This window comes from Bactrocera tryoni, chromosome 2 (genome assembly GCF_016617805.1).
Source record: "Bactrocera tryoni isolate S06 chromosome 2, CSIRO_BtryS06_freeze2, whole genome shotgun sequence".
Lineage (NCBI taxonomy): Eukaryota > Metazoa > Arthropoda > Insecta > Diptera > Tephritidae > Bactrocera > Bactrocera tryoni.
In genome coordinates this window covers 9,366,713-9,385,195 of record NC_052500.1, presented here as the reverse complement: position 1 = coordinate 9,385,195, position 18,483 = coordinate 9,366,713, and the positions used below count along the sequence as shown (strand labels likewise).

The 18,483-nt window shown below is 35.5% G+C and overlaps 1 protein-coding gene across 1 annotated transcript; it reads right to left on the bottom strand.

Moving 5' to 3' along the window:
- Positions 1–861: 861 nt before the first annotated feature.
- On the bottom strand, positions 862–1,599 carry LOC120767630 (perlucin-like). Its single transcript, XM_040093790.1, has 4 exons — positions 1,500–1,599; positions 1,318–1,421; positions 1,153–1,261; positions 862–1,082 (listed from the first exon to the last, which is right to left on the bottom strand). Exons 1-4 carry the CDS (start codon positions 1,597–1,599, stop codon positions 862–864), a joined length of 534 nt encoding a protein of 177 aa, XP_039949724.1.
- Between the last annotated feature and the right edge of the window lie 16,884 nt (positions 1,600–18,483).

Below are 18,483 nucleotides of genomic sequence, written 5' to 3'. Positions count from 1 at the left end.
CAGAAGTGTTTCAAAGATCGATTTTTTTTTTGGTTAGGTTCCTATTATATCGTATATAGGTTGGGTTAATCTGAAAGGTTAATAAACCACGCGTAGGCCCTCTTTGGTTCTTTGCGGTACCAGATGGAGTTCAGTTGCTAGATCCCTGAGAAGTAGATATCCTTTAGGATGCCTGCGTGAGTTTTAACAGAGTCTGCGGCCTCATTATCGAAACCTTCTTCATTGTATCATACCACACTACATTTAGAAATAATAAATCTGTATCAGGAGTAAGTAATAAAGTAGTAAATAAGGAATAATTGGTGGATCTTTCTCTTAACATTCGCTTAATTTATATAAAGACAGCAGGAGCAGGGTTGATAGATTTTTTAGGTTAGCTTTGAACTACGAGTATTTCTACACACAATATGCGCGTAAAAAGAATAAGAAAAAAATAGAAAAAAAGCAATGAAACCCAAAGTTTGGTCATGAATTGATGAATGTTGAGAAAAATAGCAATGAAAAGAAGATGAGAGAAAGGAAGGCAACTTATGAGAGGTAAAGAACAAATAATGTATAATTATAAGACAACTTGAGTTTGAGTGTCTAATTAACTAACTTTTAATGAAACTTCGAAAAGACGTGAAATTCTGGACACTCTGGAGCTGAAGCGAAAATGACGATTCCTCTCAATCTCATTATTTGCGGTAGATTTCAAATAGTCTATAAGGCACTGGAAGGAATTCGAATAAGTAACACAATCTGTTTTATTTATGTTGGATACGAATAATCCTTGCTTTATTATTAACATTCTAATTGGCATTTCTAATAGATTTTACAGGTTTAAGGTGAAATATATTTGTAAAATTCAAAAGGGTTCCATTATTTCTGGCACACAAAATCCATTTCAGTATTGCAATCATATGTATACCATAGTTCGCGCTTAAGCACCGCAGCCAAACAATTGTTACTGTCGGTAGCGTTACGTGGTTCAGTGTCGGCCCAGTGATTGATGTTGAAATTGTAGCCATTCAAGCCCCACACCCAGTTCTTTTGTGTAGTAAAACGATTGCCAGCGGTCCAGTAGTATTTGTTACTCAAACCTGCATATAAAATATAGATTAAAATTGAAGAACACCAAGCTGGGAGCGTACAAGAAACGCTTAGGCTCACCGTAGAAACTTAGAAAACCCTTCAATTCGGCTTCTATGGTTGGCGAATTGAACGACACCAATTTCAAGTTGGCCAAACTGCAATAATAATTGGCTTCATACCAATTTAACTGTAAATATGTGTTGTTATTGTTAAGCATTATTGCTAATTCAAGACCTTACACACCTTTACAGGACTCAAGAAGAATTTTTGATGCATGGGTATGGCAACTGTGATTCGACTGCCGTTAGCGCTGCGATCATCAGATGGCTGCAAGCGCAAATAAGGATCTGTGGCGCAAAAATAAGATTGGTAAGAAATTTACATTTTTCTTGCAACAAAAACAACGCTAATGCGTATTGACTCACCAACCACTATCTGGACCTCATTGGCTGTTTCAGCGTTGGGGGCGCTCTGTGTGTAGGCTGCCAGCCCCAGTAGACTTAAAGCGATCAATATAGTTTTCATGTTATCAAAGTTGCGTAGTTTAGAAGACTGTACTTTCTAACGATTTTCTCAATGCTTTTATAGTGAAATTAACGAAATTAACGCAGCTTATCGCTTAACACTTGTGGGTTGTCGTTTCGAAAAGATAAGCAACAACATGCCACTGACAACAGCAATTAACCGATTTAAACATTTGGCAAGAGAAATGTTTGTTATAATTAAATATAAATTGGAAAGACGTAAAAATTGAAAGAAGTTCTTTACCCGAACCATGTTCTGACAACGTGATTTAGTACACATAGTTCACAGTTACTAACTCTTTCAGTGAGCCTCAGTACCTTGTATAGTTGGGTACTACATTTTACATTTTTCAGAAAGGAACCTTATTAAATGATAAAAATACTCGATTTGAGCGTTCAAATTTTTACGCCCGAATGCCGGACCGCTATGAAAAAAGCTTTCCAGAAAATCAACAGCCAAAGTAGAAATGCTAGAGTCCACTACTACTTAAGGGAGCACAATAATACAACCGTACCGTTATTAAATAAAAAAATACTGGGGTATTAAGCCCTAAACTCTTTAGCACAGTCTCAATCCTTTGCAGTTAAAATTTTGAGAACTGTTTTCAGAGCCTCAAACTCTCAGAGCTCTAACCTGAGTTTGAGTTAATCAATGCAATTTTTGGTTCAATTTAGCTTTACGAAGCCAAGTCCTACTTTTTTCGGATAGAGATCTAATTGATATCTTATTTATATGAATAGCTAGGGAGATTAAAGAGAGTTTTGCTTCTAGCATAAGCTCTTTCAGAAACTTTATTACAGAACTCTTTTCTCAATCTTAAAGTAACCTAAACTGGATTTCCCAACTATTTTTTGGGGCTTCTCATAAAATTTTCTAATCGAGTCTAACATACGTTCAAGCCATCCTTAATCACCACCAAGAGGAAGATCATTTTTCATCAAAACGAAGAGCCATTAAACCCTCTCAAAGTCATTGTATGGTCTGCTGTTTTCACTGGAGGAGTCATCGGACTTTTTTTCTTCGAAGACGTCGCGGGCCAAACGGTTACTGTGAGTGGTGAGCGCTACAGAGCAATGATCAACGGGTTCTTTTTGCCGCAAATTGCTGAATTGGAATTGGCAAACATATGGCTCCAACAGGACGGTGTAACGGCACACACTGCACGTGCCACAACCGTTTTGCCGATTTGCACTGGCCAGCAGGATCGCCTGATTTGACCGCTCCAGACTTCTTTTTGTGGGGCTTTTTGAAGTCGCTGGTTTATGCCAACAAGCCTCAACCTCTTACAGCTTTTAAAGACAATATCCGTCAAGAATGGGAGGACCTATCGCCGGAAGTTCTCGCCAAAGTGATGGAAAATGCCAAGAGAAGGGCTCAAATGACAATCAACTGTGGCGGCGGCCATTTGCATGATATCATATTCTCGACTGGATGTAAAAAAATGTGTCAAATAAAAATAATCCACAATCAGAATCAAAGTTTTTCATTTTTTAAAAAAATTACAGCCAAAAAACATTGGATGGTTATTTTATTATTTTTGGTAGAAGCTAAACTAGATTTCTTAAATTTCTATTAAGGTCTTATAAGGCCCTAAAATGTAGGACGGAGTTGCGGAACAAAGTTAAGCACAAAGCAGTTTTTTAAGCTGCCGGACCACTGCAGTATATAGTATTTCAAATAGATTCCGCTCTCTGGCATTGGGAAAGCCATGAAGCAGGCCTCTAATGCGTCAGCAGACAACTCCATAGTCAATGTGGACAGCCAAGCAGCAATTAAGGCTTGAACTTCGTCTCACATATCGTCCAGAAGCTTCTTGGAAAGCAGGGCAGCAGTCACCAGTGTCATCAAAACCAAGTGATTTCACTTCTGCTGGGTACTGGTTCATAAAAGCATCGAGTGCGAAGACGAGATTGCTAAGAACGGTGTATGGCTGTCACTCGAAGACTTGGTCGACTTTGGAAAACCCATGTATTGTCTATACGACGACATGGACAGGAGCATGGCAAGGAAAATCAAAACGAGGTGGAATAATTTACCCGAATGAAAAACGGCAAAGTTATGTGTGAAACGTTAGATCGGAAATAAAAGAGACTGTGGGAACATAATGGAAATGGAATGGAATGGAATGGTGGCGGATCGAGAAGACAATTGCAGGCATTCTAAAGAATGACTACATCTCATGGATTTCGTGAGAGAACTGCATCTGATATTGGAAAGGACCATACTGGACTAACAAACCAATCTAACCTAACTTTTAAGGATCCTTATTAACTTTCGAACGATATCTAGTACTGGGTGTTTCTTTTGGTTTTATTAGTGGTTGTTTAAGGTAGCTTTTAAGAGCAATCAAGAAAGAGTCGCATATCTCAGTGGATATTGTAATCCAAACAGTTTGTTACCAGTTTATGTTAATTACTTTGGTGATTTTTTTAGTCTTTAGTGGAGTAAAGAAATACAAGTTTTAATTTGGTGAGCTTAAAAAAATTGCAGTTACAGAATGATATACATACATACATATTTAATAGAAAACTTTCTCACCATGACCAAGTATTCCTGGAAAATACGGTCTGTGGTATTTTGACACTCAGGTACCAAAAAATGTTGACTGGTTGATTTCATTATAATTTCGGTTGAGTCGCTGAATTTTGTTCTGACGATACTTTCGGGCGTCTTCCGTAAATGTTCGTATAATCTAATTTTTTTGTAATTTTTACATACATACATACATATGTACATAACTCTTCATCGATCCAAATACTTTAAGGGAATCCCCTAAGATAACTCGCAACAATCACAATTTGGATTTATAGTTATCTAACTAGTATGTATTCTGACCTTGAGTGAACAATTGAATTTGAGTTAACCAGCAATCTTTTCGGTGCAGAACAACACATGCCATCGTCTTCACATTAACTCGAATTGCACTAATCAATGTTGTCGACCGAAGCTCTCGTTGTAAACATATTCTAAATATTTGTTCAATTGAAAAAATCACCCTTTTCAGCAAGCTTCGCTGGAGGCGTTTGGCTTATCAGTACAAGCTGCGCCTTCTCCCCCGCTAGCTGGTGGGCTTTTTTTATGTTTTTTTTTGCGAATATCGGTCTAGCCAAGAGTAAGCAAATAAATAGATAAAAACAAAACCAAAAGCTTTGTTCGAACCGAAGAAGCAGTGAACTGAATTGGGGTTTGTTTACATTATAAACAATCTAATAGTTTGATGTGTTTTGTTTAACGTTTCAATTGGTTAACAAATTCGTGCCAACAATAACACATATAAATACACACATATATATTTGTATGTATGTACATATATAATATGTCGGCTTATATGGATATTGCCTTCCCATTGCATTGCAAAGGTTTACCTTTTGCGGTAACAACAACAATGTTCTCGCATAACATTGCGTAATATTAATGAAAAAAGCGGCAAAACAATAACAATAACAAGAAAAACATCATTAAATCTGTGAACTCAGACATCTGCGAAAACATTGCAACGGTTTGTTGTTATTATAGACAGGCCAGCGGAGTTTTTTTCAACCAATAATTGCACCCTTATTGCAATTATGTTTGTACGCTGAAACGGGTATATTATGTATGTCCTGAAGTTTGTAACACCAAGAAGAAAATATGGAAATGTCGGAGACTCTATAAAAAATATATATGTACTTACATATATTTATTAATGTAGAACCTGATGAGCTGATTTGACTTATAACTATAAGTACGTACGGAAACTAGTTCCTCAGTTTTTGCGATACGGATATGAAATTTAGAATTCAAACTAACCGATCCAAATCAAGTTCTTGTATTAAAAACTTTTTTGACAGAGAAATCTTCACGAAATTCGGCACAGATTATTGCCGAAAGCAGGGTTACTTTGTTCGAAAATGTTTTCGAATCGAACCACTACAGCATATTGTTGCTATTCAAATATATTGACCAAAATCAGGACAAATACATACAATACATAAGGCTGGTACGATGAGGAGTGCCGTGTCGCAGTGAAGAGAAAACAGACTGCCTACCTCGTAACGTCACAAACGAGCGATGGATTGCCGGCCGAGCTATTCAAACACGGCGACGAAGAACTGATAAGGAGCATGCATCAGCTTCTTTGTAGAATATGGTCGGATGCCCGACGATTGGAATTTAAGTGTGCTCTTTCCAATCCACAAAAAAAGGAGACTCCACAATCTGCGCCAACTACAGTAGGATAAACGTCATCAACATCGCGCATAAGGTTATATCGAGCGTACTTCGAGCCGTTTGATAACAAACGCGATATCAGACAAGGAGACTCCCTTTTGTGCGACCAATCAATCAAATACCTCCTGTCATCAAACAAACAGTCGTCGCACTCGCGACTTGGCTCTCACGTCACTATTGACAGTTATAACTTCGAAGTTGTAGATAATTTCGTCTATTTAGGAACCAGCATTAACACCACCAACAATGTCAGCCTGGAAATCCAACGCAGGATTGCTCTTGCCAACAGGTGCTACTTCGGACTGAGTAGGCAATTGAAAAGTAAAGTCCTCTCTCGACGAACAAAAGCAAAACTCCATAAGTCACTTATAATTCCCGTCCTGCTATATGGTGCAGAGGCTTGGACGATGACAGCAACCGATGAGTCGACGTTACGAGTTTTCGAGAGAAAAGTTCTGCGAAAGATTTATGGTCCTTTGCGCATTGGCCACGGCGAATATCGCATTCGATGGAACGATGAGCTGTGCGAGATATACGACGACATTGACATAGTTCAGCGAATTAAAAGACAGCGGCTACGCTGGCTAGGTCATGTTGTCCGTATGGACGAAAACACTACAGCTCTGAAAGTATTCGACGCAGTACCCGCTGGGGGAAGCAGATGAAGAGGAAGACCTCCACTCCGTTGGTAGGACCAAGTGGAGAAGGACCTGGCTTTCTTAGAATATCCATTTGGCGCCACGTAGCGAAAAAAAGAAACGACTGGCGCGCTGTTGTTAACTCGGCTATAATCGCGTAAGCGGTGTCTACGCCAATTACGAAGAAGAATCTTCATGAAAGACTAACACATCGAACACTACAAGAAAATCAATGTGTTTCAAGGATTAGTATATTAGAACCCGGTCTCTTATAGGCAGCTGTAATATTTCTATTCATCACTGTCTTCATGTAGGAAATTTCTTTTAAGCATATTAGGACCCGTCAGAGATAGAGCATATCTAGTACTCGATACTTTTTACTTTTAAATGTGTCTATAAATATCCGTGGAAGGAAGGAAGGCATATTTGCTGGAAGTGAGCTGTATCTCTGGTCTTTCAACCAGAATCGGTTGTGACTTTGCTCGCTTTGAATGATAACTAATTGTTGTAATTTCTTATATGGACAATTTATGAACTTCACAAAATTAAAACTGAAGGATTTGAGATAAATTCGGCGGCATATTTTCTTCGAGCCTGCTTAATCTACATGTGGATAGGACATAAGTTTTCAAAAAGGCTGGAGTTGGCAATAATTAACATAACGCCGAAATATATTAATCAATTTGTGGCCAGAGAGCATTGCAATGCCATGTCAAATGGATCAGCAGCAATTTTTTTTAAATATTTCTTTTCGAAAAGTTTAAATTTAAAACAAAAATTCAGATTTTATACAAGTAAGTAATCGAGTTTGAAAAAGAACATGTTTTTATGCTTATGTACATATGTCTATATTCAAGTATATGTATGTACGTAAATAAGTCCCGCTAGTAATATTTATTTAACGCAATCAGAATTCCCTTGGCTTTCATTAGCTAGTCTCACTGCGCTTACACTCAATTGCCTTTTAACTTTCGTATTCAGGTAATTAAAAATTCATACTGCACAATCCCCTCCCTGTGCTCTCGCACTAACCTTATTTACGTGTTCAAGGGTAGGAAAATCGGTTCATACATAAATAATAGTGTACTTACCGCCGCACTTCAAACAGTTCAGTGGTTATTCGCTTTATAGATAACTGTAAATTAAACAGCGATTCAAGGATTTTATTTATGCGGTTTTTGTTGTTGCAGCTGTTTTTCGTTACTTATTTTTGTTATCCACATTACGTCGAAATGCTTTGGTTGCGCTGATTGACGTACTGACTCGCCACTCTTTGAACGCCACATTTCACTTTGGTTTCCCTCTCTACTCCACATTTATGCCTGTAGCTGTAAATGATCGAATTGTGTAAATAGTTATTAAGAAAAATCAGATTTACTTTGAAGTGATTAATTTCTAATTATAATGAAACATCAGTGGTTGAATGAAAATTGCTTAGGCCGTGACAGAGAGGCCAATCAAGAAGAAGAATTGATGAATATTATTATAATTATTCATTAGTATGTGGTAAGAGATTATCTTGATGAAACCTGGTATAAATGTTTCTTGGCGAAATAGTGAGGAGCAGTTCGTAGATGGGCGCAATCGGAGCACTGCTCCCCCACAAAAGCCTTAAAGCCTTAAGATAAAGAACTTTTTTTTGGAGATTACAGTACTGTGGGGCACTACTTAAAGCGGGATAAATCAGTAATTAAATACGCCAGAGATATTAAATTTTACCCCTGTGAGGGCATGGGAGCGCATTAAAGGAGCCGTGGTCAAATTTAGACAAGGGACGTGACACCGCTCTCTTTTGGAGGGTGTAAGTGTCAATATGTGAGATATTCTAATAATATGAAGAGAGCGTGTTTTTTTTGGTGCACATGTGTGCTTAAAAGGTATAAAATCGGGTGAAAATTTGCCCAAGACCCCATATAACTAACAAGACTTAGGTACTTTAAGGTATTGCCCCGGCTTTAATTCTTGAAATGTTCGGTTGTATCGGAAAGGATGCGCTTACTTCTTTTCAAATTGATTTCTTTCTAATATTATGTAAGCCTTCCTTTAGTCAGCTTAACGGTGAAGCTTATGAATCTGACCGATCTTTATTACTGCTACTGCTTCGAAGACAAAAACCTCTGGATGCTACATGCTTCTCAGGTGTATAATTGTGGTTGGAGCTATGTGGTATTGTTGCCTAACCTACTTGCATCCCATTTCATTGTGATTGGTTTTCCGACATGTGGGAACCACCGATATCGGACAAGTATAGCATATCTTCTTCTTTATTGGCGTAGACACTGTTTAAGCGGTTATATCCGAGTTTAACACAGCGCGCCGTTCTTACTTTTCGCCGTTTGGTGATTCCAAGTGTAGCCAGATCCATTTTCACCTGGTCTTTTCAACGGAGTGGAGGTCTTCCTTTTCCTCTGCTTCCTCCGGCGGGTACTGCGTCGAATACTTTCCTCCAGCTCTGAAAGTATTCGAGTTTTTATTCATTTAGACAACATGATCTAGCCATCCTAGCCGCTGTCTTTTAATTCGCTGAACTATGTCGTCGTATATCTCTTACAGCTCACCGTTCCATCAACTTGTTTACTTGTACTTGTTTAATCTTTTTGAAACGTTTATAGCCGGAGATTAACTTTGCATTTCCATAATTCAGTATCCGATCTGTAGATCTGTAGTAATATCTCCGAAAAGGGCTTCAGGCGGTGAGGAAGATTTGTCTACTTAAAATTATATCAAATCTTACAATTTTATACGTTTATAATTCTCATCCCCGTTATAGTTTGATTTAGTCGCGGTTTCTGACTCGCGTCGGTAATTATGTAGATATTTGAAGGTCAAAGTGCATAGCAAATGTAATCAGACATGCAATATCGGCTTATCAAAAAGGGGTTTTGCGTTAATATTTGTATAACAAACAACTAAATTCATAAACATTCAACAATTTCATCTTCAAAACCACAATTTAATATACTAAACACAGCAGGGCTTAACTTGTCAGTGGCCAAACTGCCAACTAAAGTAATAATCAAATAAGCAACAACAAAGCAACCCACAAGTGAAACAAAATTTGCAGTCTACTACTAAACACAAAAGTCTGATTAACACTTGTATGGATGTATGTATGTATATATCTTTGAGATTGAAAAGAGAGGGAAAGATGGAGATACTAAACTTGTCAATTCACAGTTGTTATACAGTTACATTTATTGTTGGCGCCCTATTTAATGGATTCCCCAAATCCATATTCGTACAATCAACACCAAAAACGCCCATTCATTCAATCAAATACGGGCAATCAGGAGTAAAAGAACGTTATACGTCATAAGTACATACATACACATTCATGCATAAATACACACATATCTTTATACATCACATATTTTATATGTAGATTTCTATACACACCAATATTCTTGTTAGCGTATCATTTGTACGACCAGCTGTTAGTCGTCTGCCCGGAATAGCCGCCATTAGCTGTCGTTAAAGTCACAGCGGCGCAAGGACAACAGCGACAGACAAGATAGACCGGCATACGATTGATTTAGGCGATTTGTATGAATTACTAAGTACATACATACATGTATGCTAATGTTGTTGGCTTAAAATGCTATGATCGCCCGCTCCACTACTAGCTCTCTGTGTCGACTCTCTCCCGCTCTCTCGCGTGATTCAGCTGATGCGGCCGCTAAACAATCGCTAACATTTATCATCTTGTCAACTTAATGACAACTCAATGCTGAGGCGTTTCTTAAATGTGCATACTATGTACATACAATAAGTAACGGTTTACATTGCAATAGCCGTTTACAAAGTACCCTGTTGGAATTATTGATATTCGAAAATAATTGCAATTATTCGAAATTATTTTTGATAAATTTTTCATGTCTAAAAACAAATAGTTTTTTGAGCGATATTTAAATTTTTTTTCACAACTAGTTACTAACTAGTTCACAATGGTACACTTATTATTTTTTTTAGGTAATATTTTCATGAGCTATACTTGAACTATATTTTAACACAACTAGTTACCAACTAGTTGGCAATGGCCCAGTTTGATTTTTTTTTAAATTTCTAATCAGATGGAATTTCAGGTAATATTTGGATGATTTATACTTAAAATTAAAAAAAAAAAATTAGTTACTAACTAGTTCGCAATGGACCAGTTTAATTGTTTATTTTTTTAAATTCCTAATCAGATGCAAGCTTAGCTAAGTATAGTGTACTAAACTTTGAATAAATGATGTTTTCACAACTCAATCACTGCAGTTTCCTAAATGGTATGTAACTGTATACATAGAGAAAGTCATTTCGGTCTTTTTACACACACACATACATTTATGCACCCACCTCTTTGGCGTCTAGCAGGCTTGTAGCCGCTGTCAAGTCAAAGCGTCGGAAAGTCCATTGAAGCTACATTGAGAAGCAATCTGCATACACCAAGTGTTTGCGCATATAAGTATATGTATGTATGCATCTTTTGGCTTGCTTATCTAATATACGCGTGTATATGTGTAAGTTTGTATGTTTACCTCCAAATCGAGGAGAATGGCAAATGTGTTTCGAAATCAATTCAAAGCGTACACAACAAATGGGCCGTTTCAAATGTCCTAATGCTATGCTTACAATCAATTCAACAGGCAAACTTACACATACATATTTAACTACAAACATACATGGGCGCCCGCCAAGTGTGTCCCTCAAAATAATAGGCTATCATCTGGTTTTGTTTATCATTGACAGCAGCGACATCATCAAATCCTTGTATTTCACAGACGCTAACTGATGGCTCATACACGCACGCATACAGAGACACATATGAACATACATACATGCACACATACATACCCACATATCTACTAACATACACGCACATTTGTATGTGAATTCCTATAGCTACATTTCATAGCTTCCATCTGTCGATTTAATGTCTGTTTGTATGTGTGTGTGTGCGAATATCCTTGATTGCCGTTACATTGACGCGTGCGATGCCAAATCCTTTTGGGCATTTAAATCACAAATTCATGTTAAGCGGCTAAAACGTTGTTTGACATTTATACTTAGTGCCTGTCAGCGCGTTTTACTTGATGTGGATTCTGGCTTCACTACAAGTGTAGGCAGAAAAGGAAAAATACAAGTTGCCAACTAGAATTTGCGAACTAAAATCTAACTAGTTAGAAAAGCCGTCGACTAAAAAGTCGGTTCGACCGTTAAGCGCACCCCGGAGATCACTTCATTTCAGTGTTTGATACTGTTTAAGCGCAATCCGGAGAAGTTTCCACTTCGTTTTGTGACCGTTAAGGAAAAAAGTAGTCATTGGTACACACTAGAAATCAGGAAAGAGACTAAACATTGGATTTTACGGGTCAATTCTGCTCCGAAGAATGTGAAGATTATTCCTTCGGACGGTAAGGTGATGTCTACCAGAGATCAAGGAAAGCGGAGTAGTTTACCAGATGGTCCTTCTCGGAAGAAGGTGAAGATTGTCCCATCGGCCGGAAAGGTGATGTTCAGTAAAGATGAAAATACAGTCGAAACAGTGGGCTCACTCCCCGGTCCTACTCCGAATAATGTGAACACTGTTCCCTCAGGAAGAAAAGTGCTAAAAGAGATCAAAGAGCAAACGAAACAGTTGACCCGACGATCCTGCTCGGAAGAAGATGCAGACTGTTCCATCCACCAGGGAACAAGAGACAGTCGAAACAGTGAACTTCACCTGGTGGACCTGCTCCGAAAAACGAGAAGACTATTTCCTCGTGTGGACAGCTGATGTCTAGAGATCAAGGAACAGTCGAAACAGTTCACCCTACGGTCCTGTTTGAAGGAATGCGAATACCATCCTATCAGCCGGAAACATGATGTTAAGCAGAGACCAAGAGACAGTGGAAACAACGGACTTCACCTGGTGGACCTGATCCGAAGAAGTGAAGAAAGTGAATACTGTTTGATCGGCCTGAAATGATGTAACTTATTAATTTCTGCTTTTTAGGATTTACAATACAATACCTAAATGAACTAGACAAGTAGGACTGGGGTAGGAGAAAACGTTCACAGGTATCTACTATGCCCAATTAATAGGTCGGCTTGATGACGAACTGCAGTAAAATGATCTCTTTTAATAAGAAAAAGACTTTTTCCAACATATCAAGCACCGGCACACACTTCCGAGACCACCACGACTAAATGAGTTAAAAAAATTTACGAACTACTTCTTGATGTAAACTTGAAATAGTCACTCATTAAGCACAAACTTGAGTAGGAAAAGGAGATCAGGGCTGATATAGAGATCTACTTTGAAGACTTGCAGAAAATGAAGTAAAGAAGTTGCAGAATCACTGATTAAAGCGTATCGCAGAAATGGAGGTTAAACTTGGGACGCTCTTTTGCAGAACTTCAGAAAAGGTAGACAAATTCCCAAAAAATTTTGTTTTTTAAGTTAAGAATCTATCGAGTCGCAATTGGCGTTTATAGCTTCCGAGCTGGAAAGTTAAATTAGTAGCAAAATCTATATATTTTTGTGAGAAGATTCTTTCTATATTCACTTCAACTACAAATTACGTTGCAGGATTTGTTGTTGAAAAGCATGTACTTATGTGTGAGGTTTATTGTAACCATTGCACTTGTGAAAGATCTACATTTGAATGTCAAAATAATTACTTAGATTCCTTCACTTACTTAAAAAAACTGCCTTTAACCCAAAGAAAGAAATATGTTACATCCATATCGCCAGTTCTTTGGTACAACTACCTGTTTGTCTGGCTTTTACGCCTTTAAAAATGCTAATGTTCCACCAGTTGAAATATAAATTCGCTTCTTTGCAATATTTACGCGCTAATTTCCTTTGCTTTTAAGCATTCTCTGTGAATCTTTGTAAGAGATACGACTCAATGTTCTATATCCTTATTTTTAAGCTCTTCTCAGCGCGCTTTAATTACTTTGAAAATATTGCTCTTCTTTTTTCTGCCTTTGTTTATGTAAACCGGGAGTTACCGAATGTTTTTAGTTAGGTCCAGTCGTGCCACCGATGGTTGCATATGCGAGCAGAAGCAAATGTAAAAAAAAGTGCAAAATGGTGACCACCAACACAGCGTCGAGTCAGAGCGCATTTAGACCGTGTTGAAATTAAAACTGAAAAGTTACCGGAAAAGTAAACAAACTTGTACCTTTATGTACAGGGGTGCATTGCAAAGTTAACGAGTTTCCGGCATATTTGTGGTCATGCTTTATAAAATATAATTGTTTGATGAAGACCATATAGAGTGAGTAACAGAGTAGCAGGACTTAAAGGATCCAGATCTCACATATAATTTTGCGGAATATTGAGAGACCAGAAGGCAATAGAGTCAGTCGAAAAAGCTTTGAGTTTTATGATAAGCCGCTTAAATGATTAACTAGAAATATGAGTAACTTATCTTTTCAAAAGTCGATTTTGAGTGAAGGAGCACAAAAAGCTTGAAGAAGGTCAAAAGGACTGTTAGCACTAGAGAAAGTGTTTCCGTAATTTTTCTCGTTTGAAAACCAAAGAACTCCTAGTTCATGGTACAAAAATAAGATCCAAAATTATAGATGGAACACCAAATCTATATTACAAAATTTTTAATAAAATTTTCAAGTTCTTCAAAGTTAATGGTAATGACAGTCTATCCAAAGACCGAAATCTTGAAATTATTTCTATTACAGATTGTTAAGGAAATTACGACAAACGGATCGTCAAACTCGCATTTTTCTCTCTTTCGATTCCCATTTTAGATATTAAACAAATAGCTATCTTTCATAAGAACTCTCAAAAATCGTAACTTAACTTTTATATTTTCGATCCTATTCCTTTTCTGAATATGAGATGTAGACTAACCGGTATAAAAGTTAGTTCTGCAATTCAGCGGTCCTGACAGTGCTGGACCAAAATCGGTTAGATTGGAGTAGCTGTCTATGAAAGTTATACCAAGTGCAGTTTAGATTACAAAATTATCATTTTTTACTCTTCTCAATGTAAGCTTATTCTTCCCTTAACCTTGTTACCTTTGGCATCGAGTCACTTTATGATACGACTAGTCTGGGTGCCAGGCCACAAGCGAAATTGCAGGTAACTGTAAAGCTGACGAACTGCCAAGGAGAGGTCCCCTAGTATCAGTAGCATGGAAGTGGGTCGGTGCTCCCCTTCCTCGTGTGTTCTACTGTAGTGGTTACCTCATCCTGGCGGGAGCTTGGCCAGCGCTGGATTACCATCGGTTTCTGCGCTGTCTCAAGGTTCTTTTGGCTCAAGATCAGTGGCAAGAGATCGAGTGAGCTCTTTGCTCTCAGTAAGGCTAACCTCTCCCTAGTTGTGGGAAATCTAATAAGGCATTACCCTATCGGTGTCAATGCTGTTGTGTTGAAAAGCCTACCGGACGCCAGCTGCAGAGGCCGTATGGAAGTAAACGAGGTGGAAACATCAACCAGGCTTGAACAATTGGGAGCTCACATTTTCAGATATCCTACAGAACTAGTGAGAATAGAAATTAAACGCCTGCGCAAATTTTGTATTGACCACAAGACGAATTTGGACTGGATATATTAGTCCAAGGGCAATCTCTGGATCATCCTTCGTGCCTAACCTAATCTAACTTCATTCCTCTCAACAAAGTTTATTAGTAGAGTTTTTATCAGATAAACCCTATTTTTATTTGGCAATTTGTCTAAAAAACGAGAAAGACATAAGATGAACTTAAGAAATCTATAAAATTGTCCGTCTTTTTATTTACAGAAAAGTTCTGAGAGATGGAATAAAAATAATTGTCTCACTGAAAGAGGTGAAAGGGTTCTGAGATACTTATTTTTGATGAATTTCGCCAATTCTGAAAGAACATGAGAATTTTAAAAGATACTGAAAAGTTGTGGGTAAGAGAGGTTATAAGACGTTCCCACGACAGTTGGGTCTACATAATCAGAATGAATCCGGATTCCTTATCCGTTCAAGGACTGTCAGCTCGGCAGAATTCTGCTGCCACACAACAACTCGCTTCCAAAGTTTTTTTTTGATAGGTGGCAACACTTGTGGATTTTAAAAAATAATACCTTCTGTATTATTTTCAGAAGCTGCTTACTTTTTGATACACCCCTTTGGAGACATACGCTTATATTTGTGTATTTATGTAAGTTTGCATTACTTCGCACATATATACTTGCATACGACCACATTCACAGAGCTAAGTTTATTCACGCATAGCAGGGAATTAGTATTTAAAGTCACGTTCCACAAATGAATTCACCGTAGTTATACGCCCTTTGCTGCTGCGTCTGCATGTGCGTGTGTGACTGACTGACTTTTGGTTACCCAGTTACGAGAGCCGCTGCAGAGTTTGGGCGGTCGCGCAGGTGTGCGCTATTTTTAGTAACTTAAATACAGATGGAGGGATATAACTATATACTTATATATAGAAATGTCTGTGGAAAAACGAAAAGCTTTGCTAGTTATATAGAGCTCACGTACAATTGCACTAACTTAAACATACTCAAAAAACAAAAAAATACTCAGCTATTACCCACACATACACACACACATGCATACATTTATTTGCAAGTATGTGTGTGTGTGTGTGCCAGAACTTGCAGTCTCCTTTGCATGCAAAACACTTTTGTTTTGTGTGAATTCGCATCCTTTTTTGGCTGTGTGACGTATCCTTTGTGGAAATAGTAAATTTAGCAGGTAAATCCCTTGGATAAGCTACCCGGTTACGTTTTAGTTTACATTTTGAAGTCAAATAAGCATTTTTTGCACATAAATGTTGCAAAAGAGTACCGTTAAAAGCAGAGTTATTTGCTGGAGTTTGGTTTTCAGAGCGTCTGCGTTGCATATCTGCATTGCAAAAGCTATATTTATAGCGCTTTTTTGGAATTTGGCAACTCTTTTTCAAATATTTATTTACTTAACTTTGTAATTTAATTAAAAAAAGTTTTAATTTAAAACATTAAAATATTTTTGAACTCAGTTTATAGATTTTCTTAAAGTTTAATGCTGAATTTTGATAAAAAATTTTTAGTTTTTAATTCTTTTAATTTTAAATTTAATTTCAATGTTAACTTTATTTAAAATTTTTAATATTAATTTAATTGTAATTATAATTTTAATTTTAACAGTGATTTTAATTTTAGATTTAAATTTGATTGTAATTTTAATTTTTTTATTTAAATTTAAATTTTCCTTTTAATTTTTTTACTTTTAAATTTAATTTTAATTTTACTTTAGATTTTTAAATTTAATTGTAACTCTAATTTATATTTAATTTTTTTAGTTTGATTTTAGTTTTAATTTCAATTTTAATCTTAGCTTTAAATTTATATTTAAATTTAACAGAAATTGTAATTTTAACAATTTTTTTATTTCAATTTTAATTTTTTTTATTTTTTATTTTAATTTATTTGTATCTGTAATTTTAATTTAATTGTACTCTAATTTATATTTGATTGTACTTTTAATTTTAACAGTAATTTCAATTTTATCTTAGTTTTAAATCTAGATTTAAATTTAATTGTAATTTTAATTTAAGTAAAATTTTTTTTATTTTATTTTCAATTTTAGTTTTAATATTAATTTGATTTAAATTTTAATTTCACTTTCAATTTCATTTTTAATTTCAGTATTGATTTTTTTAATTTAGTTTTAATTCAATATCAATTTTTATATTAATTATAATTTGAATTTGAATTTTAATTCTGATATGAATTTGTTTATTTTTTTGACTTTCAATTCAAATTTGAACTTAAATTAAAATATTAATTTAATTTCAATTTTAGTTTTATTTTTAAATTTATTTTCAATTTTAGTTTTAATTTTAATTTTATTTATTTTCCATATTAATTTTAGTATTAATGTTATTTTTAATGTCAATATTTTCATAATTCTGTTATGAATTTAATTTTAATTTGTATTTAGTTCAAAGTTCAGTTTTAAGTTTATTTCCAATTTAACACTAATTTTAATAATAATTTTATTTCTAATTTTAATATAATTTTTAGTTTATTTTTCAATTCTGATTTAATTTCTTTTCTATTTTAATTAATTAGATTTTTTTACGGTATTGAATTGTAATATTAATTTTAACTTCAACTTTAATTACAACTATAATTATATTTTAATTTCATTTCAATTTTTTTGTAATAGGATTTAATTATAATAGTAATTTTAATGTCAACATTAATTTAATTTATTTTAATTCCAGTTTTAATCTTAATTTGGAGTGTACTTTTGATTTAATGTTAATTTTAATTTTATTAATTTGGTTTCAACTTCAATTTTTTTTAATTAGATCGGATAATTATAATTTTATATTTAAGTAAAAAGTTAATTCAAATTTTATTTTTAATTTTAATTATAGTTTTCAAATTATTTTAATTAATTTGTGTTTAAATATTTTAGTAAATTTTTGTTTCTAATAAATTTAAATTTTTTTACTAAATATACAATCTTAATTTTTTATAAATATTTTTAACATTTATTTACTTTTCAGAAACCTCAAAAAAATATTTTCTCTTTAAAAATATTATTATTTTTTTCTTTTTTTGATAAATTCTTATCGCCCTTCCCGCTTCCCATTTTCTACATCAAAAATATTCCGCCACATAATCCCAGAAAGCAGCTCTTTGCATTGCAAACAAAAGAGGTCAGTTGAGAAATTTATGACAAAACGATAACGAGTCAGAAGTTAGATAAATCATTCAACTTTCGTATAAATTTTTCTAAGCTTTTAAGCGTTTTGGCGGTTAAAAGGGCAACTGCAGACCGGCTTTTGCAGCAATAACTGTGCTCGTGGCTTACTTTTACGCATACAACAACATAACATTTTTGTACGCTATTCATATAAGGGTCTGTATGTATGTATATGTGTATATATATATGTGTGAAAGTCGGTTAGTGTCCTTGCCACAGATGAAGCGTGCAGGCGCTTCCTTACTTTGTATGCATTGGCGTTTTTTCTTATCAACGCAATATGCAAATGCCAACAACAATAAAGGCACTGGAGTAGAGCAAAGGAAATGTGTACCAAAGTATGCAAATATTTTTTGCGGAAAT

Bases quoted from the DNA above. Each gene is read 5' to 3' on its own strand.
- LOC120767630 (XM_040093790.1), bottom strand. From the start codon at position 1,599: ATGAAAACTATATTGATCGCTTTAAGTCTACTGGGGCTGGCAGCCTAC. The intron at 1,422-1,499 runs GTGAGTCAATAC...TTTGCGCCACAG, and splicing joins TGAGGTCCAGATAGTGGTTG to ATCCTTATTTGCGCTTGCAG. The intron at 1,262-1,317 runs GTGTGTAAGGTC...ACATATTTACAG, and splicing joins TCTTCTTGAGTCCTGTAAAG to TTAAATTGGTATGAAGCCAA.